This window comes from Panthera leo, chromosome A1 (genome assembly GCF_018350215.1).
Source record: "Panthera leo isolate Ple1 chromosome A1, P.leo_Ple1_pat1.1, whole genome shotgun sequence".
Lineage (NCBI taxonomy): Eukaryota > Metazoa > Chordata > Mammalia > Carnivora > Felidae > Panthera > Panthera leo.
The window spans coordinates 180,760,293-180,785,970 of record NC_056679.1 but is presented as its reverse complement, the minus strand read 5'-3'; the positions used below and the strand labels follow the sequence as shown (position 1 = coordinate 180,785,970).

The 25,678-nt window shown below is 39.8% G+C and overlaps 1 protein-coding gene across 3 annotated transcripts in view; it reads left to right on the top strand.

The window, feature by feature from the left end:
- The window catches only part of TENM2 (teneurin transmembrane protein 2), a 938,525-nt gene that overhangs the window by 558,885 nt on the left and 353,962 nt on the right, over positions 1-25,678 (top strand). For 2 of the 3 annotated variants that reach the window (XM_042947342.1, XM_042947337.1), the window contains exon 3: positions 3,340-3,549. The exons of the other annotated variant lie outside the window; for it this stretch is intronic. In XM_042947342.1, the coding sequence (XP_042803276.1) occupies positions 3,340-3,549 (210 nt within the window). The remainder of the gene's footprint in view (positions 1-3,339; positions 3,550-25,678) is intronic. 3 annotated transcript variants of the gene reach the window in all.

Sequence of the window (25,678 nt, the reverse complement as noted above, 5' to 3'; positions counted from 1 at the left end):
GAAAGCACAGGGTAACACTGCTGTGAAGGAACCACTTTGAACTTCATAACAAAATTACAAGAAAAGCTTTGAACTCTGCCAGATGATAGATGCTATAAATAACCATTTATTCAAAGAAATGTTTCTTACTTGAAATCTTGAGAGTGCCTTGGGACTAGGAGATGGGAAACAGGAAACATGATTTGTAAATCAACCCTCCCTGCTCCTTATAGGTCATTGTCGTCTTCTTCTTCATCTTCTCCTTTTCCTTTTCCTCTTCCTCCATCATCGTTGTCATCGTTGTCATCGTTGTCATCGTTGTCATCGTTGTCATCGTTGTCATCGTTGTCATCATCATGCTGTTAGGGCAAACGCAATACAGAGTGGTTAGAGGGTAGATTTTGGAACACACAAACCTGAGTTTTACTCCTGGTCCCTGTCACCTGCTAACTATGAGTTTTACTGCTCTGTGCCTCAGTTTCCCCACTTACAAAATGGGGATTATAATAATTCTAACCTCATAGGATTATTTTGGGAAATAGATGTTATATATAAAGTGGCTGACACAGTGAGTGGCAGACAGTCATTGCACAGAAACATTGGCAGTTAAAATCCTAACGATGGTAGTTAGTAGAGGGATAACTATGGGAGAAGTATTGATTAATGTTAGCCCCAACTCTGATGGAACTCTGAGGTGTTCAGGCTCGCTTTGTGAGAGCCTCTGGTAGGAACATGCCTTACATGGCTTCCAAACTGTTATACATAAATTGATTTTTTCAAATCAAACTCCACTTACCCATTGTTCTATTTCAAGGATGATGATTTGTTAACTGTGTTACTGGACAGGAGCCCCTAACATGTGAGCTGTAAGAGTCTCTTATTCCCTCTTTCTGCAACTCCCACCCTCAAAAAGGGCAATAAGCTAGTGGCTTGGGGGCTCGGTGCTACTGTTTGTCATGTTTCCTCTTACCAGAGGTCCATTTCCTCTTGTTTCAAAGATTGTTCAGGCATCAACTGTCCTGGGAATTCTTGTTGAACTTTCCACCCTGACCTCTCCCTGGCAGGGCTAGACCAAGTGTCCCTTTCCTTCACCTCGACAACACCATGTCATTACATGCCTCCTCCTCTTATCACATGGTACTTACTGTCTGCCTCCCCCACTAGACTGTGACCTCTATGAGGGTAAGAATGATGTATTATTTTTTTATGTTTATTTATTTATTTTGAGCGAGAGAGAGAATGTGTTTGCACAAGCAGGGGAGGGGCAGAGAGAGAGGGAAAGAGAGAATCCCAAATAGGTTCCTCACTGTCAGCACAAAGCCCTAGGCAGGGCTCAATCTCATGAATCATGAGATCATGACATGAGGCAAAATCAAGAGTTGGACAGTTAACTGAGCTACCTAGGTGGCCCTGTCTTTTTTTTTATGTTCTCAATATTGAGTGGCTTATACATAAGACTCACTTTTAAATTTTACTGAACCAAACTGATCTAACAATAACATTTAGTGCCCTGAGGAATAGATCGAGAAATACAATTGTAAAGGTGGCCACAAAAAAATGGCATCCATTTGAGGTGCTGAAAACATATTCACATATGTAGTGCATCTAAAAGCAGGAAAACACATTTCTTCTGACTCAGATACTTCTTGCCTGAGTTGAAACTCTAACCTGATTTCTTAGGTTTGCTTTGTCAACACCCTACCCTTCTTTCCACACCTCCAGCTCTAGGGCATATCCCGTGGGCTGCTAGTCTTGGCTCATTTTTTTGAACTTCCCAAATGAGCAAACCAGCATGCAAGCAATTGCAAGGACCCCAACATGTAAGGGTGAATCAGGTGAAAGTACACACAGCAATTATCTTCACTCAGCAATTTGGCTGCCAGGAGCTCCCTGCCATGTGAAAGAGAGGTTGCAGCAGGCTTCTGTGTGGTAGGAGAACTTTTTGACCCTCTCGCAGCTCCAAGTTACTGCCCACCACCTGCGGGCTGGCTACTCTTCCTCCTGCCTGGAGTAGCCTAGCTTTGTAGGAATTCCCCCATAGTATGCAAAACAAAACAAGAACAAAACGGTGGTGGACAGAGTGGGGGCATTGGCAAATTCTTTAGGATGCAAATGTGTGGCCCTTTCTACCTCTACCCTAAACCAGTTTGGTTGCTCATTCATTCCGCAAGTGCTGTTCGTTAGGAAATTATTGAGGGTACAGGGGTGAGTAATGTAGGCAGATGTCCACCTTCACATAGTATTAAGGGGTATGAAGAAACTTAAACAGGCTAATAGGATAGAGCACATAGGTGAGCAGCTTGCAAGAAGGCAAACAGGAAAAGTTTCTAGGGAAGGAGCAGGCTTGTAAAAATCAGTGAGATGGCAGGTAGGGAGAATATTCCACACGGAGGAACAGGAAATGTAAAGACTCAGAAGACAGAATGATATGGCATGTTCAAGCAACAGAAGTAAAGATGGCTACATTGGCTGGAGAATAAGGGGGCAAGTAGAGGCCGCTATTGGAAGTAAGGTAGAAGAAGCAGCTTGTGCCAGAGGAGACAAAACACGTAGGTCATCACAAGGAGTCTTGGTTTCTTTCTACATGTAGTGGGAAGCCGTTGAAGGGTGCCAAGCAGGAAAGTGATGAGACCTGATTTCTGTCTTGAAAATATTACTCTGGGGGTGCTGGGTGGCTCAGTCAGATGAGCATCTGACTTCAGCTCAGTTCATGATCTCACGGTTTATGAGTTTGAGCCCTTTGTCAGGCTCTCTGCTGTCAACACAGAGCCTACTTCAGATCCAGTGTGCCCCGCCCCCACTCATGCTCACGTGTGCTCTCTCTCAAAAATAAACATTATATATATATATACATACACACACACACACACACACACACACACATACACACACACATATTCTGGCTGCTGTAGAGAAGGGATGCAGACAGTAGGGGGTGTCTGGATGTATGGCAAGAGAGGAAGCAGGGAGACCAGTAAAAGAGATAGTCCAGTGAGAGATTATAGGGAATTATAGTAGGGCTGTAACAGGGAAGATAGAAAGAAATGGATGTTTTCCTGAATGATTGCACTTCAGCCCTTTAGATGGATATTTCCACTCATGCTCATTTTGTGAAATATGTAGCTACCTGCAGTATGAATTTGGACATTTGGAGAAACATCAAAACACTCAAAAAAACACATTTGGAGCATTTCTTTCTTTCTTTCTTTCTTTCTCTTTTCTTTCTTTTCTTTCCTTTTTTTTTTTTTTTTTTTTTTTTTTTTTGGATATTTATATTGTGAGGTGGTTTCAATGTAACTTTCTCTGGATGCTCTCATGACACTCATTGCTGACCTTTGACCCCTCTGTCCTCTTTCCCAGGTCGTCCCATTCCACCTACATCCTCGTCTAGCCTCCTCCCATCTGCTCAGCTGCCTAGCTCCCATAATCCTCCACCAGTTAGCTGCCAGATGCCATTGCTAGACAGCAACACCTCCCATCAAATCATGGACACCAACCCTGATGAGGAGTTCTCCCCCAATTCATACCTGCTCAGAGCATGCTCAGGGCCCCAGCAAGCCTCCAGCAGTGGTAAGGAAACTGTGGTGTCTGAATGTGTGGTGTTGTCTGTGTGACATTCTCATGTCTCCGGCAGAATGACAACTCTGACTCGAGGGCTGGGGAGAAGGTGGTGTGGGCAGCATCAGGTGAAATGCACTTGTCGCTTTGTGGCATTGCTGTTCCAGGATACATTTATTGAAGGTCGCAGTTACTAAAGAGGTTTTGCTTATCTTAACAGGGCTTGGGCCTCCTTCAGTGAGAGGGATTTGCCCACTGCTGCACATGAGAGCGCTCGGGTCTCAAAGGTGAAGTGTAGAGAGACAATGGAATATTGAATTTTGTATTACTACCATTCTGGTCATAGCCGAGTGACCCTGGACACCCTCACGTGCCCAATTTGTGTGCATTTCAGATCTCTTGCTTTTTGATGGTTGGCTTCTGACTCTTTCTCGCTTGCTTGTTTAGATGATTTTGTGATTAAAATGCATTCCCTTGACATGAATACTGAATGCCTTGCCAAGTCTAAAGTGTTTGGGGGGTGACCTCTCCTATAACCCTCGGCATGTACCACTTCACTTGAATTTAACAAGCTGATCGCATGGTACCATGATAAATATTGCCTCTAAAACTTGAATTCTCCTTGTGGTTTTCACCTGCACAGAGCAGAGGCACTGGTCACAAGGTTCTGTGCCACCTCTGAGGATTTTGTGGCTACTGCTGCAGCTCCAATCTCTGGATTTTAGGTAGAATTGCCCTGGGCTCAGCAGTGGTCATGCCTTATTTTGATGTCTTGTTGGTAAAATGTTCACAAAACATATAAACATAGGAGTGGACGACATCTAGGGTTAAGTACCCATGGCCCAAAGAGAGACGTTTTCAGAAATTAATTGTTCCTGACCCAAAAGCTTTGGAGTTATCGTCTCAATATGTTAATTAACATATCCCATCAAAGGCAATAAGGAGCTTTCCATGCCAAGAGTGCACCTTGGTGAGGTTGTGTTTTGGCTTCATCCACGAGAATATGCCACCACAGGCCTCAACCTCTGGTTTAGAGAGGACCCCCCAAAGATACTGAAGATGATTCATTCTGAAGATGGAATGATGGACTGCTCTCTATGATGGCCCATGCCCTTCTTCAAAGCCAGGCCTGATATATTTAGTAAACTCGTATTCTTTTTCAAAAAAATTACCTAATCAAATCTCTCATCAAATGAGCAATCCATTGTTGATATTATGAAGGCCTTTAATCTACCATAAATCTTTATTAGAACTCATCAGAGCTTCTAGTTTGAGAGAAATGTGATTATGGCACTCTTAAAATGACATTACATCATTGGGGTGATTGGTTTATCATTTGGAGAAGAGACATCAATCATAACTAGCATAACCACACAGTAAATGAATTCAACCTTTCTACCGCGGAACAATGACACTGTAATTGCTCAAAATCAGGCTTAAAATGAAATCGGAAAATGCTCTTTCTTCAAATGTGATGTTAACTTAATGGAATATATTATGAAAAATCATGTTTGAGGAAATTCTATATAATTAAAAATATGTGGAAATATATTCCCTTTTTCCTTTCATTGGAACCTGATTTTAGCTACAGAACCACTTTTTGCTGCAGAGATTATGTTGCATTTAATTGAACTATCCTCGCTTATGTTTTGCTGCTTTTTATTTCATACTATGTAATCGTGATGAATATTGTATTATGAAGGACAAGAGGCTTTTGAAATGAGGTGCACCTGCTGATAGCTTTTTAAAAACAGACAATTATTAGGGAAAAAATGAGCTTTTAAAAAGTATATCCTTTTATGCATATATAGATAGCCAGGCAAAGATGATTTCCATAAGAGAGGTCAGTTTGTATCTCAGGGCCATACAGAACGTTTTCTCAGTGATAACACTGAGTGATTTCTTTTCCTTTTTGACATTGTATCAGATTGTAAGTTGTTGATAGGGTATTTTTGTTGGCTTTCTGACTAATCAAGACCTCATTTTGGTGGACACAACAGTTCTGTGTGTTCGGAGTCAAACTTATCCATTTTTCATCAGTCACATCAATTTGTTCAGCTCGCTTAAGATTGATAGTGATTTAAGCTTCAGCAACAGGGAAAATACCACAGAACATTTGAGGGTCCATTTTCATCCCAAATGAGAACTGTATGGATATGATTTCTTCACCCGAGGGGTGAACACCCGATTGTGCAATACCCTTGTTTTCAGCAGGTACGTATATGAAAACTTGCTAAAGCTCTGGCCAACAGGCAGTCATTCAAAATTCTTGACTCTCGCTTAGCTAAGTGAGTGTAAATCCAGTACAAATATGTGTGCTCTTAGGTGTGTGTGTGTCTTGTGGAATGGATTTGGGGTCTAGGGCGATTTGGGGATTCTATCAAGATCTGAATGCTGTTGCCATGAATTTAGATTTGACATAAAGGATCAAAAATAGAGTTTGACACAGAAGATGCAAAGTACAAAGCCGTGTCTCCGTGTTCTGAATTGAATTTGATGAAAGGGGCTGGATTTTCTGTAGGTGTCTTGACACAAACAAAATGACCAGGTGATTGGTTGTGTTACGTTTAGCTGGTTAATTACACAGAATTTTTTAAGTTGGTTTCTTGTCACTGACCTTGTGTTCTGAAGATCTGGTACCAATTTGATCTTTGTCTCTTTCTTAAGTGCAATAAAACCTCTTCCAACATATTCAGCCCATACATGACAGTAAAAAAAAATTTATTTGGCCTCTTCTTGTTGCTGTTAATACTTAACATTAGTGAAGCCCATCGTTAGGAGAGTCGCTGTGCACATTTCCTGCCCAAAGAGCCTCTGTTCTAAAGAGACAAACTGGACATAAGCTACGCAACTAAAATGTTTTGACAACATGAAAACATCCTCAAAGCAACAAGAAAACTTCACCTTTATGACTTGACTGTCATTATTTTCTATGATGGTAGTGTATTTTTTAGTGGACAGTACTAAAACCTCAGCACCTCCGGAGCCAAATTGTTCTAACCCTCAATCTATGCCAATCGAGCAGATATCCAGATATGGCTAGTGAGATGCTTTGAAGAGTGGTGTTTTCCTTTCCCTTCAAGTATTTTCTTCCAGGTAGCTGAGCTCTGGCAAGTGGCTCATCCCGTGTTCTGATCTTCTGCCAGGGTGGGTTAGCTCCAGAGTTGTTTCCTGTATACAGAAGCATAATTTCAAATCCTATGAAATAACTCATCTGGAAAAAAATCTGGATCCCAGCAGCAGCATAATGGAGGATCCTGCAGATGGAAGAATAAGACAACCTTCCAAATCAGAATAGGGTTGCAGTTTGCTATCAGCATACAAGGCAGAAAATATACATGCAGCCACATGATAATCTAAAAACATTGGCTCACCTCCCCTCTCATAAAAGGTTGAATTTTGGGTTTTTTTTAAGTCTAAATAAAGGGTTTAAAACCTTCATTAGTAACATCAAACTATACAGAAGGAATGTAAAAAGGAAGTCTCTGCCAGGACCCTTTCATTTGGTCCTTTGTGGCAAAAGAGATGTCTCAGTTGGAGAGTCTTCATTTGTGCATTAAAGGTGCCCGAGCCCTTTTTAAAAAAAGCAATGTCGGGGTGTCTGGGTGGCGCAGTCGGTTAAGCGTCCGACTTCAGCTCAGGTCATGATCTCGCGGTCCGTGAGTTCGAGCCCCACGTCGGGCTCTGGGCTGGTGGTTCAGAGCCTGGAGCCTGCTTCCGATTCTGTGTCTCCCTCTCTCTCTGCCCCTCCCCCGTTCATGCTCTGTGTCTCTCTGTCTCAAAAATAAATAAAACGTTAAAAAAAAATTAAAAAAAAAAAAGCAATGTCTTAGTTAATTATAAACAAAAATAGTACATCAGGACCAGCCAGCTTCAGGTTTCCATGAGTGGCCCAAGAATTCAGTTGCTTACCAAACTTAATGATTACCTTACTTATTCAGCATCAGAAAGCAAGAACTCCATCACTTCCCACCTCTTGGCCAAGATCCAGTGTAGAGAACAACTCCATTCATTTATTCAGCCATCCATGCATTCACTCATTCAACCATCTATTCATTTGTTCATTTTCTTATATCTCCCCCATAATATTTGATAGCTTATAACACTTTTTTTTTTACTGGAAAACTATAATTAGATGACACAATAAGGGTGAAGGAAAAATGTATGGGAGATAGGGTGGGAAACATATGTATAGGCTCATATGTAAAGTCACATTCCGTTTTTTAAGATAGGCAGAAAATTTGATTCTAAGCTTCCTAGAAACCAAAGAAAAAAGGGAAACACATTTAGGACAAGATGCATAACATCCATGAGATGAAAACAAATCAACTTCTTCAGGGAAATTCTATGAATTCTCATAGGGAGGCCAGAAATAAATTTCCCTTAAAAGAGATAATGTGTGCATCCCAGATGACTAAATTCTCAGTACCATGCCATAATACATTTGCTAAAGAATTTCCTGTCAAAATTTCTTGTAAATGTCCCCCACATAAGCCATAGAAAACACTTGCAGTTAAAAGACAATTCTACAAATGTCCAAACATTGCACAGCCCAGGGATAAAACTTGATCCATAGATAAACCTTAGTTTTACCATGTATATACCGCATTCCCGGAGACAAGAGACCTTAAATATCATTGCTCATGACTAAATTTTTCTAGGAATTAACTACTTTGAGGTTGTAGTTAGACCTATAAAAACAGACATTCTATGTTACAAATTTGTCTGCATAGCCAGAGATATGTTATAACTTCTATATTCTGATGAAAATGAAAGCACACCATTCAAGGGTGGCCCACCCATCGTCCATGGGGCTGGATTTGGGACAAGCAAAAAGGGGGTACCCAGAATTTTTCTTAAGTTAATGAAACTTCTTCCCCTTTATTATATTTTAGGTTTGGGTGAATTTTTTTTCCTCTAACATACTATAAATTGTCTTGCCCTCTTAAGCAGCTATGCTCAGTGTAATTTAATTCAGTTTTGGATTTTCTGAAGAGCTCACAGCAATTACTATGCACATTGATGATTGTCCTGTGCTGATAACACTGACTCCTTTTCTGAAAGTCATTGTACAGCGTGAGGTGCTTTGCCACCTCTCCGCATGTCCTGCATTTTGACTTCATCTTCTGCCCTTTGTAGGCTCTGCTGTCTCCTCTGCTTCACTCCATCATGTGGAGACCTCCACCGCAGGGTTTCTGATCTCAGATTCATAGCAGATGCTCAATATTTATTAAATAAATTAATTAATTGTCTTCAGTAAATCCCTTCATTTTATTAATCGACTTATTTTTATCATGTATGATGGAAAAAAACAGATAATTAAAGGGAAGGAGGGCAGATCAGAATGTCTCCACGTGGGGAATATGCTTATTTTGTAAAAAATATTCAACAGACCTCTTTTGTGTTCTGTTTTGGACATTTTTAGGCACTGTAGGCCTTTATAGTTCATATTTAAATGAGACGGTTTTTAAAAACCCTACTTGGGCACATTGTCGTGGCAGGGCCGGTGCAAAGAACAGGGTGGGTACTCTGGGTAGGACTCCTGACCAGAGAGGGTACACCTGTCTGGGAAAGACTTCCTTTCTCACTTGTGATCTTAGGGTCTGGAAATCAAGTCCCAACGTCATTCCCTTTATCACATTGATTTTGTTTCGTGCGTGAGCCACTTGGTTCTAAATTCTTCCCTGGCTCAACCTGGCTGTCTGAGTCAGATGTTCAGAGCTCCCTGTAACCCCTTCCTGGGACCCAGGCAGTGGTTGGCCCTGGCTGCTTCTCCTCCAGAGGAGTTCCCAGGCCCCTGGACAGTGTGGCCAAGTCCAGGGTGGCGTCTCGAGGGTGTAGAGGTCACAGAGACAGCCACTGCTCCTGCCCTAAGTGCATAGCCACATGGGGTTCGGCCCTCAGCCTGAGAATTTTTCCTCCCCTTATGTTAGCTGTTAGGCCAAGCACTTCATATACCTTTCTTCATTTACTGTTATGTGACCCCCCCACCACCACATCCCAAGGCAGTAAGGTTTGCCATTGTACCCATTTTATTGATGAGACAACTGAGGCACAGAGAAGTGAAGTAACTTGCCCATATCACAAAGCTGGGAAATGAAGAACCTGGATTTCAAATCCAACTTTCCTAACTTCAGAGACTTTTTTCCTCATCCCTCTCTTAAATGTTAAAATATTTGTGTAGCTTAAATAGATATACAGAATGCAGTGAAAACAATATATTAAGGGGGATGGGCTACAGTTTTTTAAAGTCTGAAAAAATGATGACGGCATCACACAATACTCTTCCACTTCTCTGAGAAGCACACGTATCCCCACACTTTTCCCCTAGACTTCGGTTTAATAAATTTCAGAGGGGGTTAGAAACTGTGACTTTATGGCTCCCTTCAAGTGTTCTTCTGGTCTGATAAGTTTGGGAATCACAGACGTAATGGGGCAGCTCTGAAGTGGAAATTGGAGAACTCGGTTGTTCTCTGCTCTGTACCTGATTCACAGCTTGATCTTTGGCAAATCATTCAGTTACCCTGTGCTTCTGCTTCCCTACCTGTCAAGGTTGTCCTTGGGACCAAAAGGTCTCTAACCTTCCATTCTTGCTCTAACATTCTTTTTGTAAGTCCCCTGTGCCCAGCTTGACCAGGCTGTCCCAGTTATAGGGCCCCCATACCCTCCTCCTGGGTAGTCTGGATTTCGCTCCACCCTCTAGGCCACTGACCTATAGTCAGCAAAGCAGCTCCTTGCCGTTTTCTGGCAGAAAATGAGAAATGTGACCTGGGGGCCTGTAACACTTAGCTGAAAATGTTAAAAACCAACCCGGCAGCAAGTGAAAAAAGCATACTGCCTCCAGCACTGACCTGGGCTCCTAGAGATTCACCCCGACCTCTGAAACAATGTCTCTTACCCTGAGAATTGGGAAATGATGGTTCTCAAGACTCCTTCCTGATGCTGGTAACTAGCCCAGGAGTACAGCAAACAGAGACCAGACCTTTTCTGATGTGCCTTCTTGCAACACAGATACACTTTTTGATTGAAGGTCCATCAATTTCCAGCCCAGCTAGGGTTGGAACCGCTTTTCTGTACCATGGTGCAAATGAGCACACAGGCAAGATGGACAGGTAATTCCTTTGGAGATGCGCAGCATAGAAGTGACATATGGCACAGAACTGCTCCTCCTCAGCAAATAATCTTGCTATTGACAAAATTCCCAAGGTCGATAAGTGTTGTGTACATTCTACCTCTCCATCTCTGTCCCTGTTCCTTGGTACATACACAAAGAGGTCCTAGGCAAGCCCAGAAAATAGTAGCTATATGCCACATCTTAACAGTTTCCTGCCCTAACAGCTTTTATCCAGAACTTCAGCTTCCCCCAAAGTCCCTTAAAAACTGCATTTAATCTTAAGTAGCTTCTTGCATACTTTTCAATAGCCATTTTAAAGTGTGGCCCCATTCCCTTATTAGAGATATCTCAGTTCTCTCTTGAATGAAAAGATGGATTACATTTACCAATGGGAAGTTTCAATAGAAGTTAGAGTCCTAGCCCCAGGTAAATCTCTTGAGGTCTCCCAAAATAATACAGAGTAACCATATTCTTAAGAGTTGGACTCTGAGGTCTGTCCTACTTGGATTCACATTATAGCTCAGCCACTTTCTAACACAATAATGTTGAACAACATAATCTAGGTCTCCTTTTTTTTTTTAACCTGTAAAACAGTAGTAAAAGTAATAAAGCTTCTATAGTTGTAATGAATATTAAATGGCATTTTTTTGCATTAAATATTTTGAAAGGAGAATTAGTTGGAGCAGAGGTCAGGTTTGATACTATTTTTTAGTTTAGCTAACACTTATTGTAGTAATATATATATAACCGGAAATCTTCCATTTCTACCATTTTTTAAATATTTATTTTGGAGAGGGCATAAGTGGGGGAGGGACAGATAGAGGGGGACAGAGGATCTGAAGCAGGCTCTGTGCTGACAGCAGTGAGCCCAATGTGGGGCTCAAACTCACAAACTGCAAGATCATGACCTGAGCCAAAGTTGGACGCTCAACCAACTGACCACTCAGACTCCACCCCCACCATTTTTACCATTCTTAAGCATACAGTTCTATGGCATTAAATGCATTCACAGTGTTGTAATCACCCCACCACCCATCTCCAAACATCTTAATCTTCCCTAACAGAAACTTTGGACTCATAAAACACTCTCTACTTCCCCTCCCCACCCCACCCCCTGCAACCACCATATTATTTTGTCTCTATAAGTTGGACTACTCTAGGTACCTCCTAGAAGTGGAATCACACAGTATGTGTCCTTTTGTAACCAGCTTATTTCACTCAGGACAGTGTTTTCAAGGTTCATCCATATTGTAGCATGTGTTAGAGCTTCCTACCTTGTTAAGACTGAACAATATTCTTTTGTATCTCTATGCCACATTTTGTTTATTCATGCATAGGTCAATGGACACTTGGGTTGTTTCCACCTTTTGGTTATTGTGAATATAGCTGCTATGAACATGGGTGTGCAAACATCTGTTCCAATACCTGCTTTGACTTCTTTTAGGTATATCAGCCAGGAGTGAAATCACTGAAACATACAGTAACTCTGTGTTTAATTTTGTGAGGACTTGCCATACTGTTTTCCATAGTGGCTATACCATTTTACATTTTCTCCAGAAATGCACATGGATTCCAGTTTTTCTCTGCCCTTACTGATGATTATTTTGTTTCCTTTTTTTTTTTTTTTTTATTATAGTAGCCATTCTAATGAATGTGAGGTGATAGATCATTGTGGGGTTTTTTGCATTTTTCTAATTATTAGTGATCTTGAGCATCTTTTCAGGTACTTATTGGCCATTTGTGTGTTGTCTTTGGAGAAATGTGCTTCAGTCCTTTGCCTAGCTTTTAATAAGATGTTTGTTGCTGTTGAATTGGAGTTCTTTATGTACTGTAGATACCAGTCACTTATTAGAAGTATGATTTGCAAACATTTTCTCCCATTCTGCAGGTTGCCTTTTCACTCTCTTGAGTGTCCTTGGATAGGCAAAGGTTTTTCATTTTGATGTCCACTTTCCCTACTTTTCTCTTTTGTTGCCTGTGCTTTTAGTGTCCTATAACAAACATTTTAAGGGCTTGTTCTATGGCAACCATTTTACTAATGTTTTTTATATGTAAATGATAGCTCATTTAATCCTCACCACTGAGAAAGAGAAAAGTAGCCCTTGGTGCTAGGAACCAGCCTGATGCCAACATCTAGGCAGAGGTGCTGTCTGGAGCTAGCCTAGCATCCCCAGCTGGGTCATGGTGTTCTCTCCTTTAGTAGAAACAATCTTGGAGAACACCAAAACGCAACAAGGCCACTGTGTGGCTAGGATGAAATAAAAATAACACCACTTTATAATATTGCTTAAACACAGACAGAAACAAGGTTGTTATCCCAAACACAAATATTCAAAACATTTCCCTCTCCAGGCTGAAAGGAGTGTTCTTTCTTTATCAGTTATAGCATCAGCCTCTTCTTGTCAACCCTTCCTATAGATACAATACATTGAAATGTCTGATCACAGAATCACCCCCTCTCTGACAGCACCAAATGCAGAGTGAACCTGTTTCCTTGAGCCTTCTCTAAGATCACGTGACACAGCCCCCTACAGTCCCCTTCTACTGAAGCACTCCATGGTTCCCCATTCCTCCTTGCAGTGAGTTAGTAAACTCAACTTTGTTTGACCACAACATGCTTTGTGGTGTTTTGTCTGGAGAAATTGACACCACTACACTGTGTTTTGCTATTCTCCCTGTTGTACAGAAGGGAAAACTATGGCACAGATTGGTTAAGTAACTTGCCTAAGGATACATAGTAATTAAGTAGTACAACAGGAACTTGACCCACAGGAATCAGTCTCTGGAGTGATAAGTGTATAGAAATTAAAGTAAATCTTTTTTTAATGTTTATTTGTTTATTTTGAGAGAGAGAGAGAGAACAGGGGAGGGGGGAGGGGCAGAGAGAAAGGGAGAGAGAGAATCCCAACCAGGCTCCCAGCTCTCAGTGCAGAACCTGATGTGGGGCTCAAACTCACAAACCATGAGATCATAACCCGAGCTGAAATCAAGAGTTGAACGCTTAATGGACTAAGCCACCCAGGCACTCCTAAAGTAAATTTTAAAAAGACAACTCCAGAAAAAAAATAATCAAAAAATTTAAAAATATTCATGATTTACCACATGGTTTAGCTCTGAATGGCATTTACATGGCCATAATAGTGTCAACATTTAATAACAGTCTAAGCATTATCTAAGAAAGATGGGGAGATGGAAAAGATACATCAGTACTGGGAAGGTAGAGCAAAAAGCCAAGATCAGCCTCTCCTATGTAAAAAAAAAAAAAAAAAAAAAAAAAAAAGGTAAATATAGTTGCCTCTGGGAAGGAAAAAATTGGTGGTGATGGAAAATGATTGCTATTTTTGAACCAAATGTTGTATAACTATTTGATCATTTAAACTGAGTTCATTTTCTAAATTTTGATCAAAAGAAAAAAAGTCAAAAGAAAATACAAAAGATGGGACATGCAGAACACTTAATACAATGTCAGAACCTCCAAATGGTAGCTATTTAATATTCTCAGGCATATTGTCATTCAGCAAATATGTATTGATCAAGGGCTATGTGTCTGAGACAGTGCTAGGTGTTGAATGGTTAGGCACTGGAGCATTTTTATCATATCTGTAGATTTGACTACACTTGTTTCTGTTGATTAGGGAGCCCCGTGCAGTTGTTAGGACTTTAGCTCTTTATCCCAACCCTGCCCCCTGCCTTACTCAAAATCCCCAGCTTAGGATGACCCAAAACAGAGTAATGTAACCTCTCTGCTTCCTCATTACTAAGCCAGCATCCATCTCAGTACAGGTCCCATCTTGTTCCCAAAGTTTTCCCAACCAACTCTGCCCGACGTGAGCCAGAGTCAGAATTGCCTCACAGTCTTACAGTCTGCCTTATTCAATTTAGCACTTCATTACATTCTGATTTGTAATATTCTCTTGGTATTTCATGCATATAAGTCACTTGTGTCAACATTAAATTGTCACCACTTAAAGACAAGGGTCATTTCTTTGGTCTCTCTATATCATTTAATATTTGGTGCAAGTTGAGATGCATTCAAGGCATTCTCATTGATCCAGTTTTAAAAGGACAGTGGTAGACAGGAGCTGTATAGAGGCAGATGCATCTTCAGTGAAGGCCTTCCTACTTGGGCCTGTTGACTGCAGGTCATTGTAATGTTTGTAGATCTAAAATCATCTCTGATTGTGGGTGTGAGCTTGATCACTGTTAGAACAGAAGAGGGTACCATATGGCATGATGAGAAAAGATGCATGTTTATCTAAGGAAGACTTATTTTTTCATTTTTTTTAGTAGCTGCTGCCCTGAGTTGATGGTGCCTTTGAGGTAGTTGCCTCTAATGCTAAGTTTTTGGTGGTATGGCCATAATCTCTAGGTACTAGTCTAGGGAATTCCTGGTTTTGGCAATCTGTATTAGTTTCCTATAGCTACTATTAGATGGCACCTCAAACTGGGTGGTTTAAAACAATAGAAACTTACTCTCTCACAGTTCTAGAGGACAGAAGTCCAAAATCATGGTGTTGGTTGATACATGCTCCCTCTAAAGGCTCTTGGGGAAAACCCTCCCTTCCCTCTCCTGGCTACCAATAGTTGCCAGCAACACTTGGCATTCCTTGGTTGTAGCAATGTAACTCTAATTTCTGCCTCCATCTTTCCATGGTCATCTTCTTACTGTGTGTATCTCTGGGTCTCCAAATCCCCATTTTTAAGGATATCAGTGATTGGATTTAGGGCTCACTCTTACTCAGTATAATTAAGATGACTTAATTACATCTGTGAAGATCCTGTTTCCAAATAAGATTCACTGATACCAAGGTTTAGGACTTCAACATATCTTTTCAGGGGCACAATTCAACACACATCAGCATCCAGTTGAATAGGAAGCAAGACAGAGCTGCTAGATGTTGTTTATGGGGATAGAGCTCAAAGCCTCCTATCTTATTTCTGCCACAATGGGAAACCATCATAGTCTTCTTTCCCCCCCCCTCCCGTGTTCTAGATCCCATCTGATCTCACCTTCTTCCTGTAGTATCCCCTCTCTGGAGGATCTTTGCCAGCAGGATTTAAATATGTTGGGAATTATTTCTCTCTGTGAAAAATTTCTAGGAAGTGTTTTCTATCCTCTCTCACTCTATTCTCACTTCCCACCTACTCTGCAACCTATTATTTTTGCTTAGTTATTAACTACTTCTACTACACTCACCAGAGCCTCCTATTTGCTAAATTTAGTAAACATTTCTAATCAGATCTCACAGTTTGTGACTGTTCTTCCTCCTTAACTGCCCTTTCCTTTGGCATCTCTGGTTCTACATACTTCTCTTCCTCTTTCCTTTGTTTCTGACCACTTCTGTCTTCCTATGAATACCTTTTCTCTGTTTATCCCTTAAATGCCAAAGCATTTGCAAGTTAAAACCCAGGCCCTTTTTCTTTTACTTTTTACACACTCTCCCATGGGGAGATCATTCACATTCAAAATTTAAATTACTGGTTATGACTTTATGGCCCCGCTATCCCTTTTTCCAGGTTAAATCTTTTACCTATCGTATCTAACTGCCCTGGATATTTCCGCTAGGATGTCCAATAGACAATTCAAATGTCAATTCCAGTTTTGGAATGAAACTTAACAGATTTAAACCCAAACATGTTCCTCCATCTGATCCTTCTCTGGTCTCCTTTATCTCAGTGCATGCCCCATCATCCAATCATTTGCTCAAGTCAGAAACCTAGAAGGCATCTTTCCCTCAATTCTACCGAAAATAAATTGCCAAACCCTATCATTTTTGACTCAGATATTTTTCTATCCCTGCTGCTACTCCCGTAGCTCAAATTAATATTATCTTTGGCCCAGGGATATAAATGGTTCTAATTGATCCTTCTTTCTTTTAGTCTGTCTTTCTGTTAATCCAGTTCACAATTCTATCTGCAGAATCTCTGTAAAATGCATATGTAAACAAGTCTCTCTGCTGCTTGAAACTCTTCTGTGGTATCCCCTTATTCCCTGATTATAGTCTATACCTCTAAGCCTATTGTAAAAGGCTCTGTCTCCCTCCCTGCCCCCATCTCTCATCATTCACCCCACTCCATGAATATGCCATAGCTGTGACTTTGAATTTTTGCAAATGGTGGTCTTCTCTCCAAGAAACCTTTCTGATCCTCCTAGTCTGAGTTAATCTCCCTTCCCATGTCTCTCTCTTATTGAACTCCCTGTGCTGTTTGACTACATTCAGTTTTAGATTAAAGCTCCTGGAAGACAAGAATCAAATCTCCCTGTGTTCTGTTTTACTTACTCTATGTGTTTAGTTAGCACAGATTCTGGCCCATAGCACATTCTCAGTAAACAACATTGTGAAAGAACAACAAATAGTGAATGAAGTCAAAGGATGGAGGAAAGGTAGGCAGAGGATATTTTCAATTTCTAAAGAATGGTCCAAGAAAGTAGTGGGGATAGACCCTGGCTCCTAAGCTGTTTTCCTCATTCTGTAGTAGAAGAGGTAAAGAATGAAGAAGGCATTTCTGGTTGATGGCATAGTACAGCAAAGTTGGCACAGAAAACCAAAAGTCAGTAAGGAAAACAAATACAGTTAATACTCAAACTCTAGAATCTGAATAAACTAATAAGGTATGGGAAAACTATTCTGTGTGGCACTTTAGAATTCCAATACCAGCTTTTCTCTGATTCCCCTCAAGCCAATGCCAGCACTCTCTTTTGTCATCTTCTGTCAAATCTTTTGTTTTATGATTTCTGTTGCTTATTGTCCGTATTTCTTGGCTTGTAAATCCAAAGATGAGAGGATACACGCATTCTTGATATTGTAGAATTTAGACAGTTATCACTTAAATTAATGTTTTCTGCTACAGTTGTATTTTAGTGGAAAACAATAATTGTTTCTAAGACAGCATCTTGGAGTTGAACCAGTTCCATCAGTGAACATTCAACCATGGGAAGCTAACAACAAAGGCAGTGATCTGTCATTCCCGTTCCCCCATCCTGTACCTTTCCACTCCAAAGGCCGACTTTGCGTCTCCTTGCTTAAACTTTAAAAATAAATAAATAAACTCAGCTAATGGTGTAACATCTTTTTAACACCTCAGCAGAATAGTCCATGCCCCTATGCAGAAAGACCACCAATTTTTCTTTATCACATCTTCCCACCCCTCATCCTCACTTAGGATTTACAAAGATTCATTCATCTAAGTGATGATCTTACAAATTCCTGCTTTTGAATTGTGTTGATGTCCAACTGTGGACTGAGGGGTGGGGACAGGACTCATATTCCTTCCTTCCAGCTCCCCAAATAGTTCTACAATGCATTCAGTGGCATTCACACTTGACTGGAATCGCATTTCATTCTTTTCCATATGATTGGACACTGTGTTTTCTTCCCATCTGTGGTAATGGAGCACTCTTTCCAAGTTCCCAAGCTTATTTTCATCTCAATGACCTTTTCCATCTCCTTGGGGCATCTCACCATTACCCACCCACCCCTTCCACTATGCCTGCTTAAGATACTGGTTTACACATTACTCTTTCTGCAGTAACTGCTGTCTTTGATACATTTGTATCAGAGGTTTTGTTGCTGCAATAAGGAGCAGTGGTCTTTACCAGCTTATGACCCCACACCTATTTCTGTGTAGGTTCTTCTCATGTTCTTCTCACTCGGGTCAAGCAATTTGCTTTAAAAAAAGGCAAAGAGATAGGATGGGACACCACTTATTTAAATATTAGAATGCTAGTATTATGATTTCTTTACCATCTCTTGGAAACTGAAAACTAGTTAGAATTTAAGAGACTGACAATTGGTTGTGAAAATAATTCACAGGGAGGGAAAAAAGTCATATTACACTGGGAAGACTTGGCCCTTTCTGCCTCTCTTTATTGATCTCAAATTGCTGAAAGGGTTCAAAAGATAAAAAGAATCTGTGAAACAAAAAAGGAAAGTCATGGTAAAAAAGAAAAGGGCCCTGGTAACAGTGGGGGCCAGAGAATCCAATCTGAATCCTAATTTTACTGAGAACTCACCATGTCACCTTCTTTTTGGACCCTTCATTTTTTCTTCTGTCATGTTAGGATAATTTATTTTTATTGAAGTGTAATTCATATGTAATATCCTATTAGTTTTAGGTGTACATCATAGTGATTTGATATTTTTATACATTACAAAACGATTCTCACAATCTGTGTAGTTACCATCTGTCACCATACAAAGTTATTAAAATGTTAGTGACTGTATTCCCTGTGCTGTACGTTATAGGCCATGACTTATCTTATAACAGGAAGTTTGTATCTCCTGATCCCCTGCATCTATTTCGTTCCCCTCCCCAAAAGTCTGTTTCCTGTATCCAACTCTGTTTCTGTTCCCTTGTGTTTTTAGATTACACATATAAGTGAAATCATACAGTATTTGTCTTTCTCTGACTTATTTCACGTGATACTCTCTAGGTCGACCCATATTGTTACAGATGGCATGATTTCATTTTCTTTTATGGCTGAATAATATTTCATTGTCCACATCTTCTTTATCCATTCGTCTATCAGTGAACACTTAGGTTGCTTCCACACCTTGGCTGTTGTAAATAATGTTACAATGAACATATGTCTCTTCAAATTGGTGTTTTCATTTTCTTTTGGATAAATACTCAAAAGTGGAGTTGGTGGATTATATGTTAGTTCTGTTTTTAACTTCTTAAGGAACCTCCATACTGTTTTCCACCATGGCTACACCAATTTACATTTCCACCAGAAGTGCATGAGGGTTCCTATTTCTTCACATCCTCACCAACACTTGTTATTGTCTTTTTCTAATAGCAATTCTAACAGATGTAAGGTGATATCTCCTTGTGGTTTTGATGTTGAGCATTTTTTCCTATGCCTGTTGGCCTTTTGTAGGTCTTCTTTGGAAGAAAGATCTATTCAAGTATTCTACTTTTTAATTGGGTTGTTCATTTAGTGTTTTGTTTTGTATTCATATTAAGTCATGTTAAGTTCTTACCAGATGATTTGAAAAATCTTCTTCCACTCAATAGGTTGCTCTTTCATTTTGTTGTACTTTTTTTTTTTTTTTACCATTGTACAAAAGCTTTTTGATTTGATTTAATCTCATTTGTTTATTTTAACTTTTGTTGCTCTTGCCTAAGAAGACTGGTCCAAAAAATATTGCTACAAGACAAGTCAAAGATCTTGCTGTTTTCTTCTAGCAGTTTTATGGTTTTGGGTCTTATATTCAAGTCTTTAATCCATTTTGAATTTATTTTTATATATAGTGTAAGAAAGTGGTCCAGTTTCATTTGTATGTGTGCAGCTGTCTAGTTTTCCCAGCACCATTTTTTGAAGATACTGTCTTTTCCCCATTGTATCTTTCTCCCTCCTTTGTCATAGATTAATTGACCATATATGCATGGGTTTATTTCTGGGCTGTCTATTCTGTTCTATTGAGCCACGTGTCTGGTTTTGTGCCAGTAACATACTGTTTTGATTACTAGAGCTTTATAGTATAGTTTGAAATTAAGAAGTGTGATACCTCTAGTTTTGTTCTTTCTCAAGACTGCTTGGGCTATTGAGAGTCTTCTGTGGTTCTATAAATATTTTAGGATTCTTTTTTCTAGTTCTGAGAAAAATGCCATTGGTGCTTTGATGGGGATTGCATTGAATCTGTACATTGCTTTGGGTTGTGTGGACATTTTAACAATATTCCTCCAGTTCATGAACATGATATACCTTTATAGTATTGGGAGAACTGGGGCCAGATATTTTCTTTCAAATATCACAAGTCTAAGAAAAGAACAAGAACTAATCATAATACATTTACTCCATTTCCAAAGATGTCTTGTGTCGCCCAATGTGTCAGCTCTCTTTAAAAGCTCAGAAACAATTTTTCCCACCCAAAGATAGGAGACTAAAACCGTTGCCCCTCTGGATTGATGATAATGGTCATATGATGATATTAGATAATAATCATTGCTTATGTCAGTATAACATTTTCTATTTCAAGGAACAAGCTCGTATACATTATTTCAGAGGTAATGGACAAATGAGCTTACCAAGCTACTTGCATTGTTTTTGCTGGTATTTTTTTAAGTGTTTTTATTTAGGCAACCACATTGAAAATCAGGATATCTTATGTAAGTAGTCTTAATTTTTTTTGAAATAACAACAAATGTAGTACCTCTTCCATTATATCACAGCCACAAATAAATTAAGCCAAGCAGAGGATGTCCCTTTTAGATGGAGCAGGTATTTTCCATTTACTCTTTTCTGTGATTTCCTTGGCCTCTGTAGGTATTTGAACTTGTAGTTTCAGTTATCTAGCTTGACTTTGATGGTGGTGATGAGACCTGTCATGTGCAGTATCTATTTAAAACCCACATTACTACTATGTGGTGAGGTACGTACAAAGGGTACTAATATCCCTACTTACCAGATAAGACATTTGAAGATCAGAAAACTCCAGTACCTTGTCAGTGGACAGTGTTTCATCTCTGATGGACTCAAACTTGCCGCCACCGTGGTTTCCTTCTATTATTTTCCCCCAGGTACTCAATGTGTTATAGGGCTTTGTCTATCTTTTCACATATATTAAGCCATAGTTTGTTTTCTCATTTTGTGTTACATGAAGACATGCATATATGTGTTTCAAACCACTGATTTGTTTTAACACACTGAACGAATAAACTTCTTCCACCCTAGACTTATACTACCCTCCAAATATGCTCTTACTTTTGTAATTGATTTCCCTTGGTTTCCCCTAAGCTACCAGTAGCTTTTTCACCTGCATTCAGTTTCTTCTATCTAATCTCTATTCTCAGTGATGAGTTTAATGTATTTACCAAGTAAGATCATAACTCCTAATGGACAAATTCTTTGTTTCCTTTGCACAGTTACCCTGATTTTCTATACTTCTCTAGGTGGACTTAACAAGTACATAGGAAGAAAAGCTTACATGGGTCATGAAAAGGTTAGGTGAGTTTGGGGAGCCTGGACCAAATATCTTTATAACATAGCTGAGTTTTATGCTGGTCTGCTAAGGTCACTGCTGAGGAGCTAGAAGGAGAAGAATTCAAAATCAAGTAATTTTGTTGTTGTTGTTGTTATTTTTGATATGGGAGTATGCAATGTGGAAGATTGCCTCACCTCTGGTTCTGATGTTAGCCATGGACTGTCAGCACATCTTGATTAAATATCCGCAGTATGTCCATTGTGTCACAGGTGCTGGGCATTGCTTGGGTTTAAAGGGCTCTCGTCACACCAGAGCCAGCTCCCCTGGCTTCCTTCTGGCAATCTGTCTGACACTGATGAGTTGTGAAACTCTGAGACTCTGCTGGCCCTAACTTGCCCATGTTCTCATAGCAGCATAAGATCAGTTTGAGATTCCTTTTTCAAAATAACCCAGAGGCTTCTATGGTTTGACTTTACTCTAGCCTGCTTTGGAAAAGATTCAGACTTTTACAAAGTGAGACTTCCTGTGCTGAGTAAATTCTATTTATATGTCGTTGTATTTTGTTCTAAGATTCCACAAATCCTTTAGTGAAAGGGGCTTATGATAGAAACAAATAAATATGATATATTCTTGATTATAAATGGCATTGATGGTAAACACACTATAGACTGAATTACAGTATTCCGTGGGAGAAAAAAATAAATGCTACTTTAAAAGTGAACAATAATTGTAAAGTCCTAATTTCAGGAACATTAAATGTGAAAAACTCTCTTTTCCGAGATGAAGTAAGGTGCATATATTAATATAAGCTAACTGCAGTTCCTTGTACATGTATAGAAGATATATACCCACCTCGTATTCATGCCGAGTTGCATGTTCTGAACAACCTGGATCGAATTAGGTTGATCTAAAAAACACCCCATGTTGCAATGCATCCAGGATTTGCAAGGGTCTCTATGCAGGAGTGACTTTCTTTCCTGAGGTGGAGAACCAGTAGTACAGCAGCATGCCCTGTTGTCAGGGTACTGAACCAAAGCAGAGATCACATGGAAAGAGCTTACATGGCACAGCAGGTGCCATCCAGAATCCATTGTGCAGCTACTTAGGGATGAGGGTGTTTCTCTTTTCAAAACCTATTGTTTCAGAGGGCAAGACCAGAAAAAGACTTCAAAAACTATTTCCTATGCAGGGAAAAGTGGGAGTCCATGGGCTTATTTTGCCTCCATTACAGTTCTGAAAAACCCTCTCTTATGAGTTCCAATGTCTATGCCTTATTCCCTTTCCCATTTGGACTATTGTTACCTTGGGCAAGTTCTTTAATTAACTTCTCTGTGTTTTAGTTTCACCATTTATAACACAGGGATAATTATACTTCAAGATAATGTGTGGAAAAAAATAGTCTCTCCTTTGCACAGTGAGAAGCAGGCATGCCAAGTTACCATTATTGTTTATTAATAGTAATGGCATACTACATGGACAGTAGAATCAAGCACCCTCCCCTAGAGAACTTAGAATCTTTGTCCAGCTTCCCTTATTAAACCTGACATTAACTCGGAGATTCCTCTGGAGGCTATACAGAGGTAGAGCGTCGTCTCTTCAATGGGCTTCTTTTTCTCTTGTTGCCTTTTTACGGTGCATCAGCACCTCCTGTAAACAGTTGGGGTTGGGCTACTCAGAATTCACGAACTATAGAAATCACAAGAGAAATTCAAAATGAGACAATAACTGAGGAGCTGCTCAAGCCAAAGAGTTGGCAGATTCCAAAGAGTTGGCATACCAAACTGTATGGTCATTACATACCTCAAGAGTAGTGTTTATACATACATTTCCATGATCCTACCCCTTCCACAATTGCTCATACCAGTTTAAGGTTGAATGATGGATGTGAGAAAAGCAATTTCAGAGAAGTTGAATACACACTTTAACTTCCTACATTGTAGTAGAAAATTCTGCCCATAAAACAACTAGGCACACTGATCAAGACTCCTGCTGTGTCCAATTAGACTTCTTTATAAAGGAACAACCTCTTTAACTTTGTGGGTTTCTGGAGGCTGTTTATCTTTCCTTTTGGCTTATCACAACTCTTAAATTACCTTAGCATATGCTTCGTTGCTACTATTTTTCTTCCTTTCCTTTGCCACAGGAAACAGAAAACGTTTTTTATAAGAGGCATTTCAAGAAAGTGTTAGAGGGGAAAAGACGTTGGTTAATGAAATAAAGAAGGAAATAATTTCCAAGGGCTTTTAAAACTATGTAGTGGGACAATCATTCAAGTACGGGATCCAACCCCTAAGGAAGATTAGGTCTTAGGGGTGACAGAGGAACTAAGTTTGATGTGTCAGCTTTGAATTCATATTACTCTAGTTCCTGTGCTCTATGCAAGTTCAGGACCCAAACAATGATGCTTCTCATGGTTTTGAAGATGGTCAAATAACACATTGTACGTAGTAAGTAATCAGAGTCTGTGCTGTTTCATTCCACCCAAAGATTTAGCCCCAGTATGCATATTGACTCTCTGGGAAATATGGCAAGGTAGTTCAATGCAATGAACAATCATTTATACCTCTACCAGGCCTCTTTCACGTTGTAAGTATTTTATTAGATGATCAATTCCTTAAGAATGGAAGCTTTGTCTTATTTACCTTTATACATTTGCTACCTATTAAGCATAGTGCCTGGCATGTTGGAAGCCAGAGGTGACTCTTGGGAGGGGTGGAGGAAGGGTTGAGGGAGATAGGTGAGTGGATGGGGTGGATGGAGAGAAAAAATATGGTTTTCCTGGTGTTTGAAGTTTCTGAGTTTCACCAGTGAAGATCAAGAATATAGGGCAAGATTCTCATGCCTAAAAATTAGGCCAAAGCAGCATATTTAGTAAAAAGATGTTTTTCACTGCACTTAGAATAAAGCCAGACCATGTGCTTGGGCTAATGTGATGTGATTTGGCTAGCCTAACACTCATAACTTTTTATATTTCTATTCTTTATACTTTCCACTCTGCAACAACACTAGACTTTTTTTTTTTTTTTGCATTCTTCAGAAGCACCAAGTTTTTTCTTTTGACAGCCTTCCTCTTCCTGTTCCATATGCCTAGATCTTTCCCCTTATCTCCCCATGACTGACTTGTTCATTAACTTGGCTCAAATATCATCTCTTCATACAGGCCTTTCTGATCCAGATTTGTTCTTTCCCCTCTTTCTGTATGCTCAACACCCAAGAGAGCACCTGACATTTAGTATGTATTCAATAAGTGTTTGTTGGGTGATTGCCAAACAATAATTCATATTTTCTAAACATTCAGTATGTCACTAAAAAATTCTTGAGGTCATTCTTTTTCCAAAATTCAAATAAAAAAGCAAACAATATAAAATGCAAATCCAGGGTGGAAATGTTGTTTGTTTTGTCCTCCTAAATAACCAGAAACTAATCTTTTGCCTCTTACTCACTGCTACCCACGCACGTACTCTGCGTGCATGCTCCCCTCCCCCAATAAAAAGGAAGGGAGGGAGGGGAGCCTGGGCAGCTCAGTTGGTTAAGCTTCCAACTTCTGCTCAGATCATGATCTCACTATTTGTGAGTTTGAGCCCCTTGTGACACTCTCTACTGACAGCTCAGAACCTGGAGCCTACTTCAGATTCTGTCTCCCTCTCTCTCTGCCCCTCCCCCACCTCTCTCTCAAAAATAAATAAACATTTTTAAAAAATCTTTTTAAATGGAAGTGAGGAAGGGGAGAGAGAAAGAAAACAAATAGAAAAAGCTTGGAAAAGACTGGATCAAAGTTTTGAAAAAAGTTGTAAGTCTTCTCAGAGTCTTTAATATGCTTAGGTGAACTGAGAATCTCCAAGACATGAACAGATGCCTTACTTCTCAGTTATTTGACCAGGCAGCATTGTTGTTCCTCCTCTTCTTCAATGTTTTTGGGATGAATCTTTGATGGCATATGTTTTGGGAAACAATAACTTAGGAACTGACATCTGCTAAACATTTACTGTAGGCATTTTGGTCACTAGCCTTGGGTCCCTTTGCTTTATATTGATGAAGAAAGTAAACCTCACAGAATTTGGCTGACTTGACCAAATCAGTCTAACCATCAAAGCAAGCA